This window comes from Sander vitreus, chromosome 2 (assembly GCF_031162955.1).
Source record: "Sander vitreus isolate 19-12246 chromosome 2, sanVit1, whole genome shotgun sequence".
Classification (NCBI taxonomy): Eukaryota; Metazoa; Chordata; class Actinopteri; order Perciformes; family Percidae; genus Sander; species Sander vitreus.
This window is the reverse complement of record NC_135856.1, coordinates 17,412,950-17,433,440: the sequence shown is the minus strand read 5'-3', so window position 1 is coordinate 17,433,440 and position 20,491 is coordinate 17,412,950. Positions and strand designations below refer to the sequence as shown.

At 40.2% G+C, this 20,491-nt stretch overlaps 1 protein-coding gene across 1 annotated transcript; it reads left to right on the top strand.

Moving 5' to 3' along the window:
• Positions 1-2,742: 2,742 nt before the first annotated feature.
• On the top strand, positions 2,743-19,401 carry ldlrb (low density lipoprotein receptor b). The gene is made up of 18 exons (XM_078281266.1): positions 2,743-2,987; positions 7,786-7,911; positions 8,566-8,688; positions 9,554-9,931; positions 10,197-10,319; positions 12,348-12,470; positions 12,760-12,882; positions 13,032-13,160; positions 13,296-13,467; positions 13,652-13,879; positions 13,995-14,113; positions 14,248-14,387; positions 14,828-14,969; positions 15,076-15,228; positions 15,326-15,517; positions 16,904-16,978; positions 17,116-17,276; positions 17,376-19,401. The coding sequence occupies exons 1-18, from the start codon at positions 2,906-2,908 to the stop codon at positions 17,412-17,414; spliced, it is 2,628 nt and encodes an 875-aa protein (XP_078137392.1). The 5' UTR covers positions 2,743-2,905; the 3' UTR covers positions 17,415-19,401.
• The last annotated feature ends 1,090 nt before the right edge of the window (positions 19,402-20,491 follow it).

The window sequence follows — 20,491 nt, the reverse complement described above, 5'->3', positions numbered from 1 at the left end:
AATATACTCACCTAAAGGATTATTAGGAACACCTGTTAAATTTTTCGTTAGTGCAATTATCTAATCAACCAATCACATGGCAGCTGCTTCAATGCATTTAGGGGTGTGGTCCTGGTCAAGACAATCTCCTGAACTCCAAACTGAATGTCAGAATGGGAAAGAAAGGCGATCTAAGCAACTTTGAGCGTGGCATGGTTGTTGGTGCCAGACGGGCTGGTCTGAGTATTTCACAATCAGCTCAGTGACTGGGATTTTCACGCATAACCATTTCTAGGGTTTACAAAGAATGGTCTGAAAAAGGAAAAACATCCAGTATGCAGCAGTCCTGTGGGCAAAAATGCCTTGTTGATGCTAGAGGTCAAAGGAGAATGGGCCGAGTGATTCAAGCTGATAGAAGATCTTTGACTCAAATAACCACCACCACTGTTGCCTGGTCTGATGAGTCTTGATTTCTGTTGAGACATTCAGATGGTAGAGTCAGAATTTGGCATAAACGGAATGAGAACATGGATCTGTCATGCCTTGTTACCACTGTGCAGGCTGGTAGTGGTGTAATGGTGTGGGGGATGCTATTCTATCAATATGGGCCAACATTTCTAAAGAATGCTTCCAGCACCTTGTTGAATCAATGCCACAAAGAATGAAGGCAGTTCTGATGGCGAAAGGGGGTTAAACACGGTATTAGTATGGTGTTCCTAATAATCCTTTAGGTGAGTGTAAATAAAAACAACATCCTTGTTTTAAACTTGGTGGTTAGAGTTGGTTAGAGATAATAGACCTTTTTCACAGCAGACATTTTGACTTGTCATAGTAGGAAAAAGCCCAGCTGAAATTGATAACCTTAACGATGGCTCAATTCCATCAAGTGATCTCAGATGGAGATCCCTGAAAGTCTTTTTAGTATGACTCACTTGTTTTTTGGAAGTCAGTGAAGTTGATGTTTTACTAAATCACAGCTGAAAAATGTACTGTGCATGCATATCCATACACATTACACTTTCAGTGTGCCTCACTGTGGGTGTGTTAATAGTGTGTGTAGTGATGGTGGTGGACGTAGCAGAAATTGTAATCCAGCAGCTTTTTCGACATTCCTGGAATACCTCTCACAGCTCCCTGCTTCTACCAGGAGCAAGGCTAAGGTCTTCCTCCTCTTAACCCACACACACACACACACACACACACACACACACACACATTAGTATCGGAATCCACACACTTTACAACTCTACATGTAAAACAGTCTGATGCATTAAGAAAGACGTGGGGGAAACTGACTCACTTTTCTGAGACACTGTGTTATCTTTTGGGAGCTACATACATTAGCAGAATGAACTGATAGAGCATTTTCTCCCAGTAATTATCACTTCCTTGGAAATGCTACATTAAACAATATTACAGTACAGGTTATCATCTTTCCAAGACATTTTGCAACATTACTAATGTTCTGTTTGCTTTTGAGAATGAACACAATGTGACTGTGGATATATATGAACCTGATGTTTTACATTTGAATACTCCAGATCTACTTCACTGATGTATGATGACTTTCAGGCTTAGACTTTCATTCTTCTCATATCATAAAATAGTACAATAGGCTTCATAGCACACATAGTAGTGTCCGGGGAACAACTTGGGGTTTAGTGTCTTGCTCTAGAACACTTTGACGTGCGGCCGGAAAGCCCCCGCCTTGCGGTTGATGACGACCCCGCTGTGCACAGCCTTTCAGGCACGGGACACGACACGGGTCTCCTGGGTGAAATCACGTGTTTGTTTGACCCAACCATCCACCCCAAAGTTTAGATTTGTAGGAGCTAACTAGAAAGACAGTAGCCTAAAACTTTGAAACATATCCACTTGATACCTCTAACACGGACCGCAGAAGCCTCATGTTAGCTTCTGATAAACTTTGGAATATTTTCACAAAATGAGGACTGTGTTGTGGACTTTGACTTAATGAGGGGTTGTCTTAATGCTCAATTTGAACAGGAGGAAAGATTATAGCAAGCAAAAACAGCTTCAAAGTGACCAAATGCCAAATACAGCTAGACCTACATTTACCTGAAAGCTGGAAACCTTCATCATCGCATTAAATTACTGGCTTCACTACAATTTTACCATTAACTAATATGAGAGAGAGAGAGAGAGAGAGTATGTATGTATTTATTAGGTTATTAGCCTAATTATTATTGTGTCATTTATCTTTCTTCTGCCATTTCTAATGTTACATCATTACAGTGATCCTGACTTGGTGTGACTGCCGTTTTATGATATTTTGTTGCGTCTGTAACACTTTAAAAGCTGCTGCTTCTTCTTAGAGAGACTGCTACCATCACTAAATATCTATAACACGCGAACTGCCTTAGTCAGTTCTGTCAGTCCGTTTTTCCCCCTTTTCCTTTCATTCGCCCTCTTACACACACACACACACACACACACACACACACACACACACACACACACACACACACAGTACATCTCCTTCCTCTCGGACACACTGGAAATTACGTTTTGGGAGGAATAGATGGGTGGATGGAGGGGGGATGGACGACATATTACACACACACACACACACACACACACACACACACACACACACACACACACACACACACACACACACACACGGTGATACAGCAACACTGTGGCTCCTCCCCCCGGCGGTGCTCACGTCTACTTTTAAACATCACACCACTGCTCTAGCACCGCCCTCGTGTCAGCCTCATAGAAAATCGTCAGATGTGACTAGGACTCCTAAATATTTTGCTGGCACTCGCCTGTTACGCACAACCTCGGCTTGACTCTGCTCTCTGCCCTCTCCGTCTAACCCAGAGCCTTTTTACGCACATATCCTGTGGTGAACTCCATATCTGGCTCTTCTTTAGCTGACAAATAAGGAGGACAGGACATGTTTGGGATGTGGAAGGGACTCACCGGACTGTCCACATGTTGCTGTCTGTTGATGCTGATTCATTTTTCGCCTCAAGCAGGTAAGAAATGTGATTTCCTGGCAAGTACCTTTCTTACTAAATATCAACCATATTTCACGAACCAATAGGCCTACAATAAGGACACAGACATTACATATTGTATGCGATAACAACAGTGTAGTTTACAATGTAGAATGAATGAAATTTACGCACCGCGCTTTGATTGGTTCGTATCGTTCTAGAATGCAACTTAAAAGCCAATCACGTCCTTCCGTGCTGCCGGTCCGTTTCAAGTTTCAGGTGGGCGGAACAAACGCAGAAACAGGCTGTTGTCAAAGTGAAAGGGTGCGGCTAAAACACCAGCGTTTATGCATCCTCCTCTGCAGCACGCTGGAGGAAATAAGATGCTGGGAAAATCTGAATTTTTCCTTTTAGCTGTAAAAGTGTATCCAAAGCTAAGCTGTGTGTGTGTGTGTGTGTGTGTGTGTGTGTGTGTGTGTGTGTGTGTGTGTGTGTGTGTGTGTGTGTGTTATCCCTAGACAGTAATATACCACGTCATGCTAGAGAAAATAGCTTCCAAAGGTTTTACTAAGGCTATATGGATTACTGTGAATGAATTAATAATATTTTGAGCGTCACACTGTACATAAAGGTCCACAGCCGACTTATAAGACACCACTCTAAAGCAAAAAAGAAAAGAAAAATAGCTTTATCAGCAAGCATATTTTATTTATATGGTACTTGGAAGCAGAGATCACAAGGTGTTTTACTGGTAGACAAATAGAAGGCAATATAAAAATAAAAATGTTTAGGTTTAGAGTGTACAACCCTGTTGAAGAGAGAGAATAACAGATACAATATCACGAGATAGCCAAATAAAAAAATATGCTTTAGATGTGCTCTGTGTTGGCTTCTCTGAAGAGTATAATCTGCTATAACATACAAATCATATTAAGAAGTGGTGAGTTATATATAAAATAATAATACTTCACTGACACTATAAAAATAAATAATAAAATATGAAAAGCCTCTTTAATTTTAGTCCCACATCATCACCATTGAGTTTGGCCATAAATAGATTTTTATTTATTTTCATACAAATAACACGATTAGTGAAGGAGTGACCCTAATGCCCTTTAAGGCCAAAAATATGCCTTAAAGGCCCATTCTGCTAGTAATCTCCGATAATATCAACTTTCTAGGGAATCAAAGATTCAAATTTAATATTTTTTTTTCCAGTTCATGGCACTGGCTTCCAGTCATCAGATCTAGTGGTGTGTGTGTGTGTGTGTGTGTGTGTGTGTGTGTGTGTGTGTGTGTGTTTTAGAGGGGAATATTCATGTGCACTTCATTTTAATTTGTTTAAAGGTCAGGCTTGGGTTTGTTTAATGTATTCACTTTGTGTTTAGCATACTCCTAAAATGAGGCATAGCCATGCACTGTCTGTATTAAAGAAGAGTTTTAAAAAAAGCAGATTTCCACATGGGAGACTAAACTTTTAGACTGTGGCGACTCACAAAGACAACACTTTATCCATCAATCATTTAGAAACACCTCTGGAGCATGCTTTATAATCAAGGCCTGGTGTTGCCCATTCACTAAAATCTGCAGGAATAAGATACTGATATCAAGTGAAAGTTACAGAATAAATGTGCAGCAGTTTGATACACCTGATGAATCAAACTTAATTTAGCCACAATACTTAGGCTACAATAATATTAAGTCATTACCTCAGTAAATTAATCTCAATATAGTGCAGCTATAGATTATTAAACCACTACGGACTGAAGTGTCTTCTGATGCACATGCATCCTGGTTAGTTATTAACTGCTAGGTGCACGTTTGAGTCAATAAACACACCCCGTTGTGAAGGTTTTGAGTGTGTGTGTGTGTGTGTACTACAAGTATGTGCCACAAAAGACAGGAATGCATTGTTAGTGGACAAAGTCTCATGTGGTCACAAAGAGGGATTGTTGTCATGCAGCGTTGTGATGACAACTTGTCTAACCTCTTGTGAGTATCTGCCAGTAGTTCAACTTGTTTCTGCTGTCAAACAAGTATGAGTTTTCATACATTTTGAAGTGAATTATAGCAGTCTGGTGTGCTTTTGAGGTAGTACTCCAATGGCCTTACATGGTGGTGTTATGACTTGGTGGTTTGCTGGTTGTCAGGTTCACACTGTGGATATAAATAGCATCTGAAAGATGCAGTTTCACTGCAGAAGCAATTGATGCACTCTGCTTGAGATACTGTTCAAACAGGTCTGTTTACTGAAATTTGCGGTCTTGTAGTCAGTTCTCTGTCTGTAGCTGTAAATGTAAGAAGCACGTACAGTAGCTTGTTCCACCGTTTTAATTAAGATGCAGTTGCAGTAGTTTTTGAACTCGGCTTTCTCAGCTGTGCGTGACAGGTTTGCAGCTTTTTGGATATGAGAGGAAATACAATTATGGCCTAGGTTAACCAGTTACATTTTCAGGATAGCCATAGAGACAAGATATGCTCAACAACACTTTTAACATGCTTCATAGGATTACTAAGTAACATTTGAAGTAGATCTTAAATAAAAATTGGGGATTTAAAAATAGTGAATAACTAATATATTCTTCATGAGCCAAACTAAACCTGAACTTTTCACCACGGAAAAGACTTCCTGTAAAGAATTAAAGGAAACCTCCTCTTGCTGAACAGTATTCATTGGGAGGCTTGTGACTCATGTGGAAGCGGCAGGGAAGATTAGCAGTAGAAAATGAAAACACGGGCCTAAATATTGTTAACAGTTTCCACCCTCAGAGACGAGGTCAGGAGTTTGGAGGTCAGTTACTTTTGCTTCCTCTCCTGCAACCGGAATGAACGAACAATTCTCATAAAGGGAAAGTGAGCGAGGTTTGCGGAGAAACTTTTTTTTCATAGTACATGTGTCACCGCACATCTTCAGGAACAACTGGAGCGTTCCTCAAAAACTCTATTCCTGGAATGCACATCTAGCCTTCCGGCCATGTGTGGAAGCATTTGTGTGTGTTTCTGGTTTCCTTGAAAGAGTGAGCGCATGGGGTACACAGGAAGAGCCTCTCAAGCTCAGCCAACATTTTCCCCTAATCAGTGAAGCCCAGAATCAACTTAACTACTGCAGTGCCCCTTTCAAAACATACCTGTTGGTTTGTTTTGTTTTTGCTTGGCCTCTGGTATTGCTGCTTGCAGCTTTCTCGAGAACTGCTTATCCAAAGAACTTCACACTCCTTAGCAATACACCCGCCAGGTCTGAAGTTGATTGGATCAACGGTTGTTGAGAAATTTGAAGGACAGATATTTTAGTTTGATGTTTCCAAGAATAACCAAAGATGAGATTCAGTCAATTTCTCACTTCAGTTTTTATATTTTCAAAGCAGGAGGGAGGTGACGCTCGGTGGCAAGCCCAGTATTGAGAAAGCATCCTCTCCTTATTTCACAATTTCCTGAATCATCATTACTCGTTAATCGTTATCCATCACACATTAGACCTGTACTGTGCCTGTCCTGTCATCACTCATTGACACACTCAGATGACTTCCTTGTATTTAGTCTACGCCTCTTGACTGTGGGTCACCGTGGAGATGCTGTTGTGAGGAATGTCACTCTGGGACCAATCAGCAACGGGTGGTGTGATTGTTCAACTCCTCCCATGCTATTGTCTTAAAGGCATAGTCTTTCATGTCCCCAGCCTTCAGGTCACAGGAGAGACTGGCAGTGCAGAGGTGATGGAGGATGGGCACACACTTGATTGTGAATGGCCTTTGTTAGTTTCACATGTGCCTTGATATTGATGCCCTCTTTGCTTTGACTGGCGGGTTCATTGAGGTGTGATTATCTCGGGGCAAGACATCTGCCAAAATAAACCGGGATTAATATAAGATCGTACCTAGGCCTGCACGATTAATCGTTATAAAATCGCGTGCCAAAAACAATCTATGTTTGGTACTGCCAATTTGTTTTGTTTTGTCATGGTTCATGTGTGCAATAAACATTACACTTCGTGAGAAAAAAAGCGTGGCAGAAAATCGTGATATCAATTCTAAGCTAAAAAATCATGATTCATATTTTTCCCTGAATCGTGCAGGCCTAGTCGTACCACTTTGGAAATTTCAAGCTGAGTAGTGAAGCTACTGCCACTGACGTGACAAAAAGAGCCATTTGAGCCCTCTTTCCTACCGGAAATGTGTCAAACCACCCAAGGCTTGTGGTTGGGTTAAACCTGCTTTACATTAATGGTTGCTACACCTGAGTGAACACCTGTAGGAGAAGATAAGATGCAGATGAGTGATGAGTGGATATTCCTACAAAAGCTGCAACATCAAATGAAACACATATTTTTTAAGGTTTTTAAGTCTGTCTCTTCCTCTCATTTCTTTTCTTTTCTATCTATCTCTTATTTAATATGGAATTTTATGTCCAAAAGTAAAGTGAAATAAAGAAAAGTTTAATGTGTGTGTGTGTGTGTGTGTGTGTGTGTGTGTGTGTGTGTGTGTGTGTGTGTGTGTGTGTGTGTGTGTGTGTGTGTGTGTGTGTGTGTGTGTGTGTGTGTGTGTGTGTGTGTGTCATGGGGGAATAAAGATAAAGGAGGTAGGACTACTAATCTTGTTTTTCTGTAAAGAAAGAGCCAAATACTTTAAAGTATTATTACTTCATGTCTTGTTCTAACATGAGTCAGTGTTGTCTTAATCTGGACATTTCCTCTGAGTTAAGCAAAGAGTAGAAGGTGTGGTTTTCCCAGTTATCTGAATGTCAGTGGCCTTCAATAGTAACTTTTTTTTTTCAGTTAAATATTAACCTCACAATGATACCCGTTTTCCAGTCAAATAAACTCATTTTTGATCACTTACAGATGCAGCCGTCACATGCAGCTCCACTCAGTTCAAGTGTGGAAATGGGAGGTGCATTACCAGGAGGTGGATTTGTGATGGAACTGACGACTGTGGTGATGGAACTGATGAACTGCCTGCAACATGCAGTAAGTTATTATATTACTGAGGATGTGTGACTTTCATCTACCTTGAAAATAAAGAAAATATTAAATACATATGAATAGGACTGAAACTAGGGATTATTTTCACTATCCATTAACCTGCCCTTGATTTTCTTAATTAATCGTTTAGACTATAATATTATATAATGGTAGTAATAATGCCTATAATTTCCCAGAGCCCAAGGTGACGTCTGATTTGAATTGCTTGTTTTATCTGACCAACAATTCAAAAAAGACTTTTGATTTGCTATATGACAAAGAAAAGCATCACAAATGCACATTTGAGAAGCTGGAACCAGCAGGTCATGGGAATTTTTGCTTAAGGAATTATTTAATAAACAATTCAGAATAGTCAATTGATTTCATAAAAAAAATGTCAATTTACTAATAGATTAATCAGCTAATTGTTACACTTATTAATACAAAATGTGAAGAAAAAACAAGCACAGAAACCATTTTCTTGACCTGCTCATAACATAAAATCATGTAAAGCAGAAACACAACAATGGCGCAACTGTAAATGATTTATTAAGTAAATGATTTTTCAGTTTTACAACATACTTTAACTGTATGCACAGGCCTTAACTCTTTGTTAATACGTGAGATCATTTCAGTCATACTTCCTGTTTCTGTCCTCAGCAACCAAAACATGTCTGCAGTCAGAGTACAACTGCGGTGCTCCCACCAACCAGTGTATACCAGGAGCCTGGCACTGTGACGGCAAAGCTGAATGTGACAACGGAGCTGACGAGAAAAACTGCAGTAAGTTTTATGATTATTTCACCCTTTTTACAACATACTTAAATATCACAAACAATAAAAACTTAATAGCCAAAAACAAATTGACTACCTGATTTTGCTTACAGAAGTATGGTGTTATCTATAGTTAAATTAAGATAAGATAAGATACAAGTTATTGATCCTACACAGGGAAATGGAAGTGTCACAGCAGCAAAACAAAGTACAATAACAGATACATAGTGTAGATAAGTAAAGAAGAAGAATACATACTTTTAATGATGATGATTTGGAAATTACATTTTTACACTCTTATTGTGACACAAGCAAAGATGCACACACAGGACCTAATACATGCAGGTTACCCATTAAAGGTGCCTCGAGCAGTTTGGGGGTTCGGTTCCTTGCTTAAGCGTACCTCAGCAGTGCCCAGGAGGTGAACAGGCCTCTCCAGCTACCAGTCCACATCTGTACTTGGTCCGTTCAGGGACTTGAACAGGCAACCCTCTGGTTACCAAGCCAAGTCTGCTTGATACACTATGTATGAATAGTTACTACTAAGTGCATAGAGATAAATATTTACAAATAAAGTGAGGAGATAAGGAAGTTTAAATAAGGTGCATGATAGTCCCACTGCAGCAGATAGGAGTGTTTGCAGAATTGAATACATTTATTTCACATATTGCAGCAAAAGAAACACACAAACAAACGAAAACAAATCCTGATATACAGATAATGTTTGTAAATTTGGTATTTAGAAACAAATATAAGGTTATTATAACAATAAAATAACTCCACTGTTGTTTTTGGTGTGAATTTCACATCTGATCCATTTCTAGCCTTAACATCACATTAAAGCCTCTCTTCTCCCTCTGCTGCCTCACCACAGCCGCCAAACAATGCAGAGCTGGCGAGTTTCGCTGTGCCAACGGCCAGTGTGTATCCCCCACCTACGTTTGCGATGCTGACAACGACTGTTCTGATGGCTCAGATGAGGCTTCCTGCCCCAAACCCAGCTGCAGCGCTCATTCCTTTCAGTGTAACAACTCAGTGTGTGTGCTGGCCCAGTGGAGCTGCGATGGAGACAAGGACTGTGCCGATGGGTCGGACGAGTGGCCGCAGAACTGTGTGGGACGGCAGCCGGAGAAGACAGCTGTGCACTGCGGCGTCCACGACTTCCAGTGTGAAGATGGGGCGTGTATCCACAGCAGCTGGAGGTGTGACGGAGGCATTGATTGCCAGGATCGATCAGACGAGGTCAACTGCAGTGAGTTGGCTTTCATGGAGTGTTCTCTTCTGCAAACCCATATTTAGTTTTTTACTTTAATAGAAAACTGAGCCTAACAGATGTAGCATATTCATGCTTGGGCATACATAATGTCCTGTTGCCATCCAGGGCCAAGATCCCCATCAAATTATGTCAGCGAGGAGTTTCTCCTTATTCTATGTAATCTTATTCCTTTTCCCATTTCTCTCGGTCTCATTTCAACGTCTCTTTCCCTTGTGTTTATCCATTTGTATTCTTTTTCTAGGTCGTCCTACTTGTCGCCCAGATGAGTTCCAGTGTAATGACGGTGCCTGTATCCATGGCAGCCGCCAATGTGACAAAGAGCCCGACTGCAGGGACCTCAGTGATGAGATTGGCTGCCACATAGGTGACTGTTCACCCACGCACTTATTGGTATACAGATTAGGTGTTTTGTGATTTGTGGTTTTGACGATAACCTTGACATTTAAAAATTAAATATTGATATCATGTTAACAATACACATGCAATCACTTTGTGTAAATATTCCATTTCTTTCCGTTCTCGCTTCCTCTGCCTCCCTTAGTTCCTGTGGTTGCCTTTGCACTATAGGCAATTTAATATACAACATCAAAGTAATCTATTTATTATTTTCGAAAATCTCCGGAATTCTGTGTGCGTAAAAGTGCTGCTGTCTGAGCCACAGGCAAGGGAATAACATGGCATTCACCCCCATCCTACCAGTACCACCATGTGTGCTGTTTGGGTAGCAACCATCATATTAAAGGGATATTTCACCGTTGGAAAGATGAATATATCTTTAAATTGGGTCACTTATGTAGTAGAAATGTGATTTTTTTTTTTTTGAAATTGGTGGCTTCTAGGCCGAGAAAAGCCAGAAAATGTGTTTTTAGCTCATGTGGATGAAAGACACCAAATCCCAGAATGCACTTGCTTTGCTGCTTTAGCGTCTACCCACAAGCCACGCCTACCGTTACAGACAGACAGTGAGACAGTCAACTCAACTTTAGTCTGTTTTATTGTCATTTCAACCATATACACGAAACAACGTTTCACCGTGGCTCAATTGGTTACACAATTAAAATATATGAAACGACATTATATAAAAACGACATACGAAACAGGCTACATTTAGTACACATGATATGCTCCGTAAGGTTCAGCTAACACATAGCTAGCTACTAGCATTAGCGCTTGGTACAAATTTGCGTGTAATGTTGAATGGTCGGCATTTAACAGTCACAAACTCCACCAGCAGTTAGCAGTTAGTTGGATACAAGCACCCCATATCTGCGGCAGGCAGTCCGTGTTAACACAGCTCACCTCCACTAGTCTTACCCGGCGACAGTGCGGTAGCTGCATAGTCCATAGCAATTGTTTCCACAACAACAAAAACACAGCAGTCTCTGAACTCGTGTTGGGAGTTTCGTTGAAGTTGGATGTAGTCCAGTTTGTTGTCTAATGAGTGGACACTTGCAAGCAGGATTGATGGAACAGATGGCCGGCTAACGTTAGTTTTCCACCCGCAAACTCGCTCAACGTCCGCCGCTGATGATGTCCCTTTACCGGCCAGACGCTTCAATCAGCACCGCTGGTCTCCATAGCAGGCGGGCGAAGCTGTGTCGAGTATTCCGTCTGTAATAAAGTGTCCTGCATATCTCCGATCTGTACCAATGTATCCCGTTGGTACACGTGTGCGGTAGTTTGAATGCACATAATTGTTGTTCTAAAATTTCGTTCGGGAAGAATAAATCTATCTATCTATCTAAAGTTTTGATGCTGAGAAGCCACTAAAGCTACGCGAGGATTCAAGATGGCTGACACTCGTTTTGTTTTGTGGAATTTTGGAGAATGCCGGAGTCCAACCCCCTATGAGCGGGTTTGAAATATGTGGAAGTTGGACTGTAGTCCATAGCCTCTGGGCAAAAAAGCCTCAGATGATGCAAAAATCGTCATTTTGCGTCATCTGAGGCTTTTTTCCAGACCCACAATACAGAGATCTCTCGTCTCAGGGGGACATGAGGGAGGGAAGCACGATCATTCAAAAATACTACCGGGTTTCTACTGATACAAAGCTTAATGCTAAATCGGTGAAGTATCCCTTTAAGTAGAAAATTGTCAGTGTAATAAATAATGTGTAGATTATCCTTCACTAAACAAAGTTAAAGATGAATTTGAATGTCCATAGATATCATAATAATATAATATATAATAAAATATATTGTGATTGTGAATTATTTTGGCCACGATAATGGTGTAGTGAAAATCTGATATCGTGCCAGACCTACAGCCCACACAGATGCTAACATATTTTCCTTAAGACCCATGGAAAAGTCGTAATGTCTTGCATGACTGCAAAGCAGTCTCATACCATTAAATCACAGATAAATTCTCACTCTCTTGTTCTTCTTCACAGTAAATGTGTGTGAAGGCCCCACCAAGTTCAAGTGTCGCAGCGGAGAGTGTATCAGCATGGAGAAAGTGTGCGACAAACAGAGAGACTGCATGGACTGGTCTGATGAACCTGTCAAAGAGTGCAGTAAGTGAAGGCTTATTTTACTATCGACCCAACAGCCAAAAAGTATCAGACCAGGAAGTGTATCAAAGTTTGGGTATACACTCAGTCTCCATTGCTGCCCGTAGAAAAAGAAAACGTGAAACCACATTAGTCTGGAAAATATGATTGGAACAGCTAGCCAAGCAGCCTCGGCTGAGTGGCCTAGATAGTTTGTGGTTTGAATGAGCTAGTTCACTGTGGACTTGAGCTACCACTAGGAAAATTGTTGTCATGAATACTGTGTAAGCTCTGTGTATCTGCATCCCCACAGACAACAATGAGTGTTTGACTGGAAATGGTGGATGCTCCCATTCCTGCAACGACCTGCAGGTTGGCTACAACTGCTCCTGCCCTGCTGGATACAGCCTGCAGCTGGACAAGAAAACCTGTAAAGGTGAGAAGAGGGAGTCTGACAATTCAAATTTAGTCTATTTTAGATGTCAGCTGTGATCAGTTTTGGATTATGGACATGTATTTTAAGAAAACAGTGAATTAGAAACGTGACTTTGTTTGCCCCATGGCCTTCTGCTCCTTCACCTGCAGACATTGATGAATGTGCTGAGCCGGACACTTGCAGTCAGATCTGCATCAACCTGCCTGGCAGCTACAAGTGTGATTGTGAGAAGGGCTACGAGATCAACCCTGTGAGCAAGACATGCAAGGCTGAATCAGGTAATGTTTGAAAGAAAAAGCCTGTCCTTAGTGTACTTACTCAAGAGTAGTGTCATCTGACAACTGACAGATTTGCATGACCTAAGTTTTGTAGTGCTATCTGATTTGTTTTCCTTTCTTTTCTGTGTCCTCCAGGCACTGTACCCACCCTCTACTTCACCATTAGACACGAGGTGAGGACGATGACGGTGGACCGCAACGAGTACGTCCGTCTGATCCCCCAGCTGAAGAACGTGGTGGCTTTAGACATTGACATGCCTAACAAGATGATCTTCTGGTCTGACCAATCTCTGAAGAAAATCTACAGGTTAGAAAGACTCTGAAACTTTATTGATCTGTTTCTCTGTCTCTGTCAAGGATGTTGTAGTAGAGGGGAGACCTCTGGTTTAAGTAAGATCTGATCATTAGGTGCTGCACCAGAAAGCCTGTATCTATAACTGTATTTGACTTGAAAGCGATATCTGTCTCTAAAGTGAAACTCTTCCCGACAGCTCCAAGATAGACGTGGCCGGTAATTCCTCTTACCACACTGTAGTAATTGGCAGTGGGATTGAGGCCCCAGAGGGCATTGCGGTGGATTGGATCCATGGAAACATCTACTGGACTGACAGCGTTTTGAAGACTATCTCTGTGGCAACGACAGATGGCAGCAAGAGGAAGACCCTGATCACAAATAACCTGGATAAGCCAAGAGCCATCACAGTCGACCCTGTAAATAAGTAAGTCAAAGTTTCAGACAGGTTGCAGATTAGTGAAATTGTTGAAATGTATTTTTTAAGTTTTGGATCAACTGGAGCTTTTTGTTCTCAATTTTCTATTCTGTGTCCTCTTTAGCTTTATGTACTGGACAGACTGGGGTGAGGAGGCCAAGATAGAGAAGAGTGGGTTGAATGGAGCGGATCGCATTGCCTTGGTAACAGATAACATTGTGTGGCCCAATGGCATCACCCTGGGTAAGCAGAATGTCATGGATGCATTGATTGGAAACCAATAACTTATATTTAAACTGCATAATGAGCACACAGTTATATTAACCAGTCAAATATTTATAATATGTCTTGGTGTGTTTCCTGTTCCCTGTGGACAGACATGGTCAACCAGCGTCTCTACTGGGTGGACGCCAAGATGCACACTCTGTCCAGCATTGATGTGAACGGGGGGACACGACACAGCCTCATTTTCAGCGAGGAAAAGCTCACCCACCCCCTCTCTCTGACTGTCTTTGAGGTTAGTGATGAAGTCAATGTATCTCCTAATGGAAATTAAGTCATTGGAGGTTAAAATTGTTTAAGGCTGCTGACGTTAACATATGATCTGCCTCAAATGACAAAATAAGTCAAAGGAAAGGAAGGTCTGCCATATAAATATCATATAAATATAATTCTCGACTAAAATGAAATGTATCCCTCCCTGTTTAAACACAAATGACCATGTATTTCAGTCATTAATCCAGTTCATGCATGGTGAGCATTATCCGGCTAAAATGGTTAAGAAGTATAAAGCCAGAGCTGAGTGTGCACTTCATTCCCTATAAGTTTGCATCAGTGGTGCTGATTATTAATCAGTCTTTATCATTAATCCGTTTTTGTTTTGTTGGAAACTAGCAAATGATGAATTAAATAAAGTAATGTTGTTAAATAATAGTATTGCATTTCTCTTTTAAACAGGAGAAAGTGTTTTGGACAGAAATGACCAACAATGCTGTTTTTAGTGCCAACCGCCTGACAGGGAAGGACATCACTCAGCTGGCGACAGACCTGGCCCAGCCAGAGGACATCGTAGTGTACCACAACCTCAAGCAGCCAATTGGTACAGAAACATCACTCGACCTTGAGAGCTATCATAACAAACAAACAAACTGTTAAGGCCATATAATGATCTCTAATGCTTCTTGTACCCAACTTTCTCTCTTTAGGTACAAACTGGTGCAGAGAGAGTAACAGTATGAATGGAGGATGTGAGTTTCTGTGCCTCCCTGCCCCTCTGGTCAACCAGCACTCTCCTAAATACACCTGCGCCTGTCCTGACCACATGGCCATGGGAGCTGACATGAGGAAATGTGTGACAGGTAGGTGTCCCCTGCACATGGCACTGGAAATGGAAATGGAAATGTAACATCAAATCATGAAAGTAATATATATATATATATATATTTACTTTTCCAGCAGTCTCAGTTGCCCCTCCTACCGAAAACAAAACTGGTGCACCGCTCGCGCCCAAAGCTCCCACCAAGCCTGCTCCACCCAGGCTGCCTGTCCCCACCACTACTACAACTACAACCACCAGAGCTACCGAAAAACTCACAACTACCTCGTCTAGCCAGCGTAGCACAGAGGAGCCTGCCGCCACCGCTCAAGGTACAGGAAGGGGCAGTGGTGTAGTCTAATGTATTGTAGTGGGTATACATATATTGGCCAGAATCTGCCTTTGGGGAAGGGGGGCCCATATCATAGTGGGGGGTCTGGGTGTCCTCCCCCAGGGAAGTTTTGAGCATCAACGACTTCATTTCCTGTATTCAGATACATTTTTATGCACCAATTTACGGTGGAAATACCTTTATTTAGCCTATGTGAAGAAGAAAAACAGATGACACAAGTATGTTGTTGTGTGTCATTGGGCATTTTTAAGTGGGTATATGGAAAGCCTGGAGCTTTTTTTAGTGTGTAAAATTGTGTATACCTACACCACTGGGAAGGGGTTCTGGATAACTGCAAAATTTCGAGAATTTGAGTGCTTAATCAACCTTATTCTCTGGCTACATATCAATTGTGGGACACAGTAGGCGAGGTAGATGTTTTTCCAAATCATTACAAAATTCTAGTATTTTTGGCATAGCCTACTGCCTATTTTGCTTTTGTTTCCATGCTGCATACTACATGCTACATTTTTCTCAAATTAGGCTACATACTGCTAGTGTAGTAGGCGGTTTAAAATACGTCTAATGTGTTTTGTATATGTTGAATGTTAGCATTTAGCTCAAAGCATCACTGTACCTGAGTACAGTCTCAAAGAGTAGCTAGCACGGCTGTAGTCTTATTTGAAGATTGTTTGTAGCCAGATAATCCATAATTGATGAATTCACCAGTGAGGTAACTGTTAAAATGTACTGTGAGGCATATGTTTGTTGTTATGGTTACCTGCAGTTTATTTTACTTAGCATAAGGATTTCAAATTGTGGTTAAACTGTTGACAAACTATGTTCCTCACATAAACCGACACTTCCCAGCATCAGAAGTGATTACTTTAGGGCCAGTGAAATGATCATTGAACTGCTTTAAATTAAAGTGTTGCTGTACATTACATAATAAATAATAAAACAAATATGCCTATTCACTTTCTTGCTAAGAGTTATATGAGAGGATTAATGTCACTCTCATATATGTACAGTAGGCAAATAGCCAACAATCGGTTATCTTAAAGACTGAAAACAGGGGGGAACTCTCTGTCCAAACAATATCAGCCTGTCAGCACCTCTAAAGCTCACAAATGAACATGTAATGTCTCAATGAGAGTGTAACAACGACAAGTTGAGGTTTTATGTGGGACATTTTCTTGTCTTGATGCAGTGACTTCCTGGATTCTCCACTGTTTGCTAAGCTAAGCTAACCATCTTCTGGCAGTGGCTTCATACAGTATTTACCATACAGACAAGAATGGCATTGATCTTCTCATCTAACTTTAAGGAATTATATTCTTATATATATATTATATATAAGAAAACAATGTATTCTCTGTTTTTTCAGGTAACAGATTGGCAGCCTTTCCCAAAGAAGCCCCTTCATCCCACCCTATTGCTCTCTACATCGTGTTGCCAATACGTAAGTTCCACATTTTCAGTTCTTCATGGCTATCTGTCAAATACTCACTTACACATGCAACCTGTTTATTCTGCAATCATTTTCACTACTTTCCCTGATCTCACCAAGTGACCTTCAACTCCTCTTTTGCTCTGCAGTGGTCATGTCCCTGCTGATCTTTGGAGCAGTGTTGCTTTGGAGAAACTGGCGTTTGAAGAACACCAACACCATCCACTTTGACAATCCAGTTTACCAGAAAACCACAGAGGATGAGCTACACATCTGCAGGAACAGTTCTGAGGGCTACGTTTACCCTCAGGTATCATCACTTTGATACTTTAAAGTCACTTTATTGTTAATATAGACTGTAAGTATGTTGTTTTACACCTTGGCTTATTCAATGTTACTCTTTTTGCAGAGGCAAATGCTAAGCATGGAGGATGTGGAGGTTGCGTGACCCAAAGATGAAGTCGACACTAGCTTTGTTTAAATTTGTTTGTTTAAAGTGATTTTTTGAAGCAACGAAGGCCATTTTTTCTACTGCTGCTGCTTAACCCTCCCCCTTCGGCCCCTGTGAGCTCATTTTGTGGCTTATGCTTCTGACCTCAGCACTGTGCCGTCTAATTTGAAGAAAGAACTGAAAAAAAGAAGAAAAAAACTTTGAGTATGTCAAAACAGAGCAGAACTGCAGGAAGCCATTTAGTCAGACCACAAAATGGTTTCAAACTGAAGGACTAATGCATGATTTCAGCAGCCAGAGCCTTGACTCCTTTGAAGCTATCTGAAAAATATCTTACTTTGCTACCAACACATCCCTCAGTATGTTGATACACACCTAACAGAAGTAACAAGTTCTGCAAGTTCAACTTGAAAAGCCTGACCTACATGGTCTTAACACTCGTGTGTGCCTTCCATCCACACTCTGGTAATTTAGCAAAGTTTATTGGATGTACATAAATGCCTTAGTGACACCACTACCTTCCAAACTAGTTTCTGTGGTAGTTAATGTTAGAGCTTTAGCCCCAGCCAGTTATGGCCTTTATGGTTATATTGCAGCCTTCTCTTCTCCTGCGTAAAGAGTTACACATTCACTTGGCTCCTATATCAGAGCCATTTGTCTTTATCATCCATTATGTCTCAAATGTCTGAAAATGTACTCTTATGTTATTTTTATTTTTTCATTTTGTGACCCATCTATCTACTATAAGTGTGGAGAGTAACAGATGGTTTACATTGTAAATGAAAAAGCTGCTGATTTATTTGAAGTCAACCAAAATGAAGAAAAATGTTCTATTTTAAATGAAGACAGTTAAGTAAACAGTGATTTTAAGTGATTATTGATGTATCATAACACTGTAAATAATTTCTGTAAATATTTTGTAAACCTCTCTGAAGTTCCCTCTGTTGCCTTTTTACATTTGTAAATTGTAATCAAGAAATGTATATGTGAGAGATTCTTTAATTTATTTATGGAAATATATAAGGGGAGGTTTTTGATTTTTTTGTCATGGCTGTATAGTGATAATGTATGTTAGCACCTACCACTGTGTATTGTTTTTGTTCCAGCTAAGCCAGTCTAACCATTACATTGTACAGCTGTTATTTAAGTTATGTTTTATGAGTTATGTTATGTTTACAAAACTTGTGTGTGCAACAGTATGAGTCACTGCAGTAGGGTAGTGCTGTATGTTACACGTTTGTTTCTTTTTCAGCGATAAATTACATAATTTATTTAATGTTTCTGTGACTTTTTGTTTTCACTGTGAGATTTAGGCACATACTATAGTGTGCAAAGCACTGTCACAGTAAAATGTATATATGGACACATTGTTTTGTTCGCTTTTGGTTGTGTTGGTCTTTTTTTAAACAAAAGAAAAAGTCTCTTAACACTTGTCTTTCTCTTCAATGAGGGTCGGTTTTATTATTGGGAAAAGTTGAATCATAACTGAGTTAAACTGGGGCATGTAAGAAAAAACACAATAATAATAATAATAATCTCATAATCCGATCCAAGCCTGATGATTATATTATATTACAACACAAGACATAAACTGATCTCAGCACTGAATGACAAGGCTGATTATTCTTGTTTATCGTCATGTTACCTGGAAACGTTGCCATCACTCTCCATCTACGACACAATACAAACGAAGAGTGGGTGAGTGTCATGTGTCACCATCCAACTCTCTGCCTTTGTCTAAAGAGCAGTTTTGTTACAATGGGTACACAATGGGTAAATTGATGTTCTTGTGCCTGAGACGACATAAACAAATGTTTGTTTTTTCTAATTTGAATCATAAACAAATGTGTTTCTTCTAATTTGAATCACCTGCTGGTTTCACTTGTAGGTTTTGTTTAAAGAGAAAGACACTGAGTTTAGTCGCATTGATGTCTTGACTTGTATATCAATTCCAAATGAATAAACTCCCATGCTCTTTCTTTCATTACTAGAAACAGAGACAGTCATTTGGCTCAATTATAGAAGCAAATGATGAATGTGCACACTGTAAAGTTATTCATTGGGAAGTATCTAGAATGACTATCCTATTTCTGCAGATTAAAGGGGAAAGATTTTGCTATTAAGACATGATTTGGTGGTTTTCATTCTGGTCATATCATTTTAAATGACATAAACTGACCAGTTTCTTTTATATCTTTTCTTTTCATAATCCCTGACTGGAATCTCCACCTAGCATTTCATTATGTTTCTTCATTGGATAAAAATAAATTAAACTCTAATGTAGAATTCATCACAAGTCATGCAAGAAAGAGAGATACAAGGATACTGTTTGAATAGTCCGAGATGGCCTGACACACCCATTACAGCAGAACCAGCAAACCCCTCTCACTAATGTAATAAACGTCTTCCATAATTCATGTTTAATAATGGTTCCTCTCTCTAGAATGACAGCCCCAGCAGTGCTGTCTGCCACAGTGCATCAGTGTTAAGTGAGGGCGGTCACAGAGGAAGCAGTGGTGTAACATCAAGAGCAACTGGGTAGTGAATTATCAACAAGATACAACCCTCCTAACAGAAAAGGGAAGGTGAAAGCAGTAACAGAGAGTCATTACGAAAAGCTGTTAAGTAATAATAACAAAAACTTCAGGATATAAATCATGTAAATCGATGCTCAGGTGAGTGCATGCATGAGAGAAAGGAACTAGAGGTCGTGGTGTGGGAAATGTTTCACCTCAAGAGAATGATCATTATCAACGTTTCTGAAAGCTCTGCTCTGATGCCCCAAACTGAACTCTAAAGGACTTGTTCAAATACTTTCGAATTTAATTTTATTGCCTTAAACAATGGAGATGGATAGAGTTCACTTTACTAACTTCATAATGTTTTACAAATACATCTGTAGCTTACAGAATAAAAGCATATTTCTTTAAAGTTACAACATAGCAGCTGAGATGACTGCAGGAAAGTCGTTTTCCAATTGTTTACAACAATTTTAATATATTTTAATTCAAAATCTCTAATGATGCACACTTGGTTGTGAATAACAATGAATTAATTAAATAAGTGACTGAATG

Coding starts and splice junctions, on each gene's coding strand:
- ldlrb (XM_078281266.1), top strand. CDS start 2,906: ATGTTTGGGATGTGGAAGGGACTCACCGGACTGTCCACATGTTGCTGT. Junction 12,471..12,759: donor TGAACCTGTCAAAGAGTGCA/GTAAGTGAAGGC, acceptor GCATCCCCACAG/ACAACAATGAGTGTTTGACT. Junction 13,161..13,295: donor GACATGCAAGGCTGAATCAG/GTAATGTTTGAA, acceptor TGTGTCCTCCAG/GCACTGTACCCACCCTCTAC.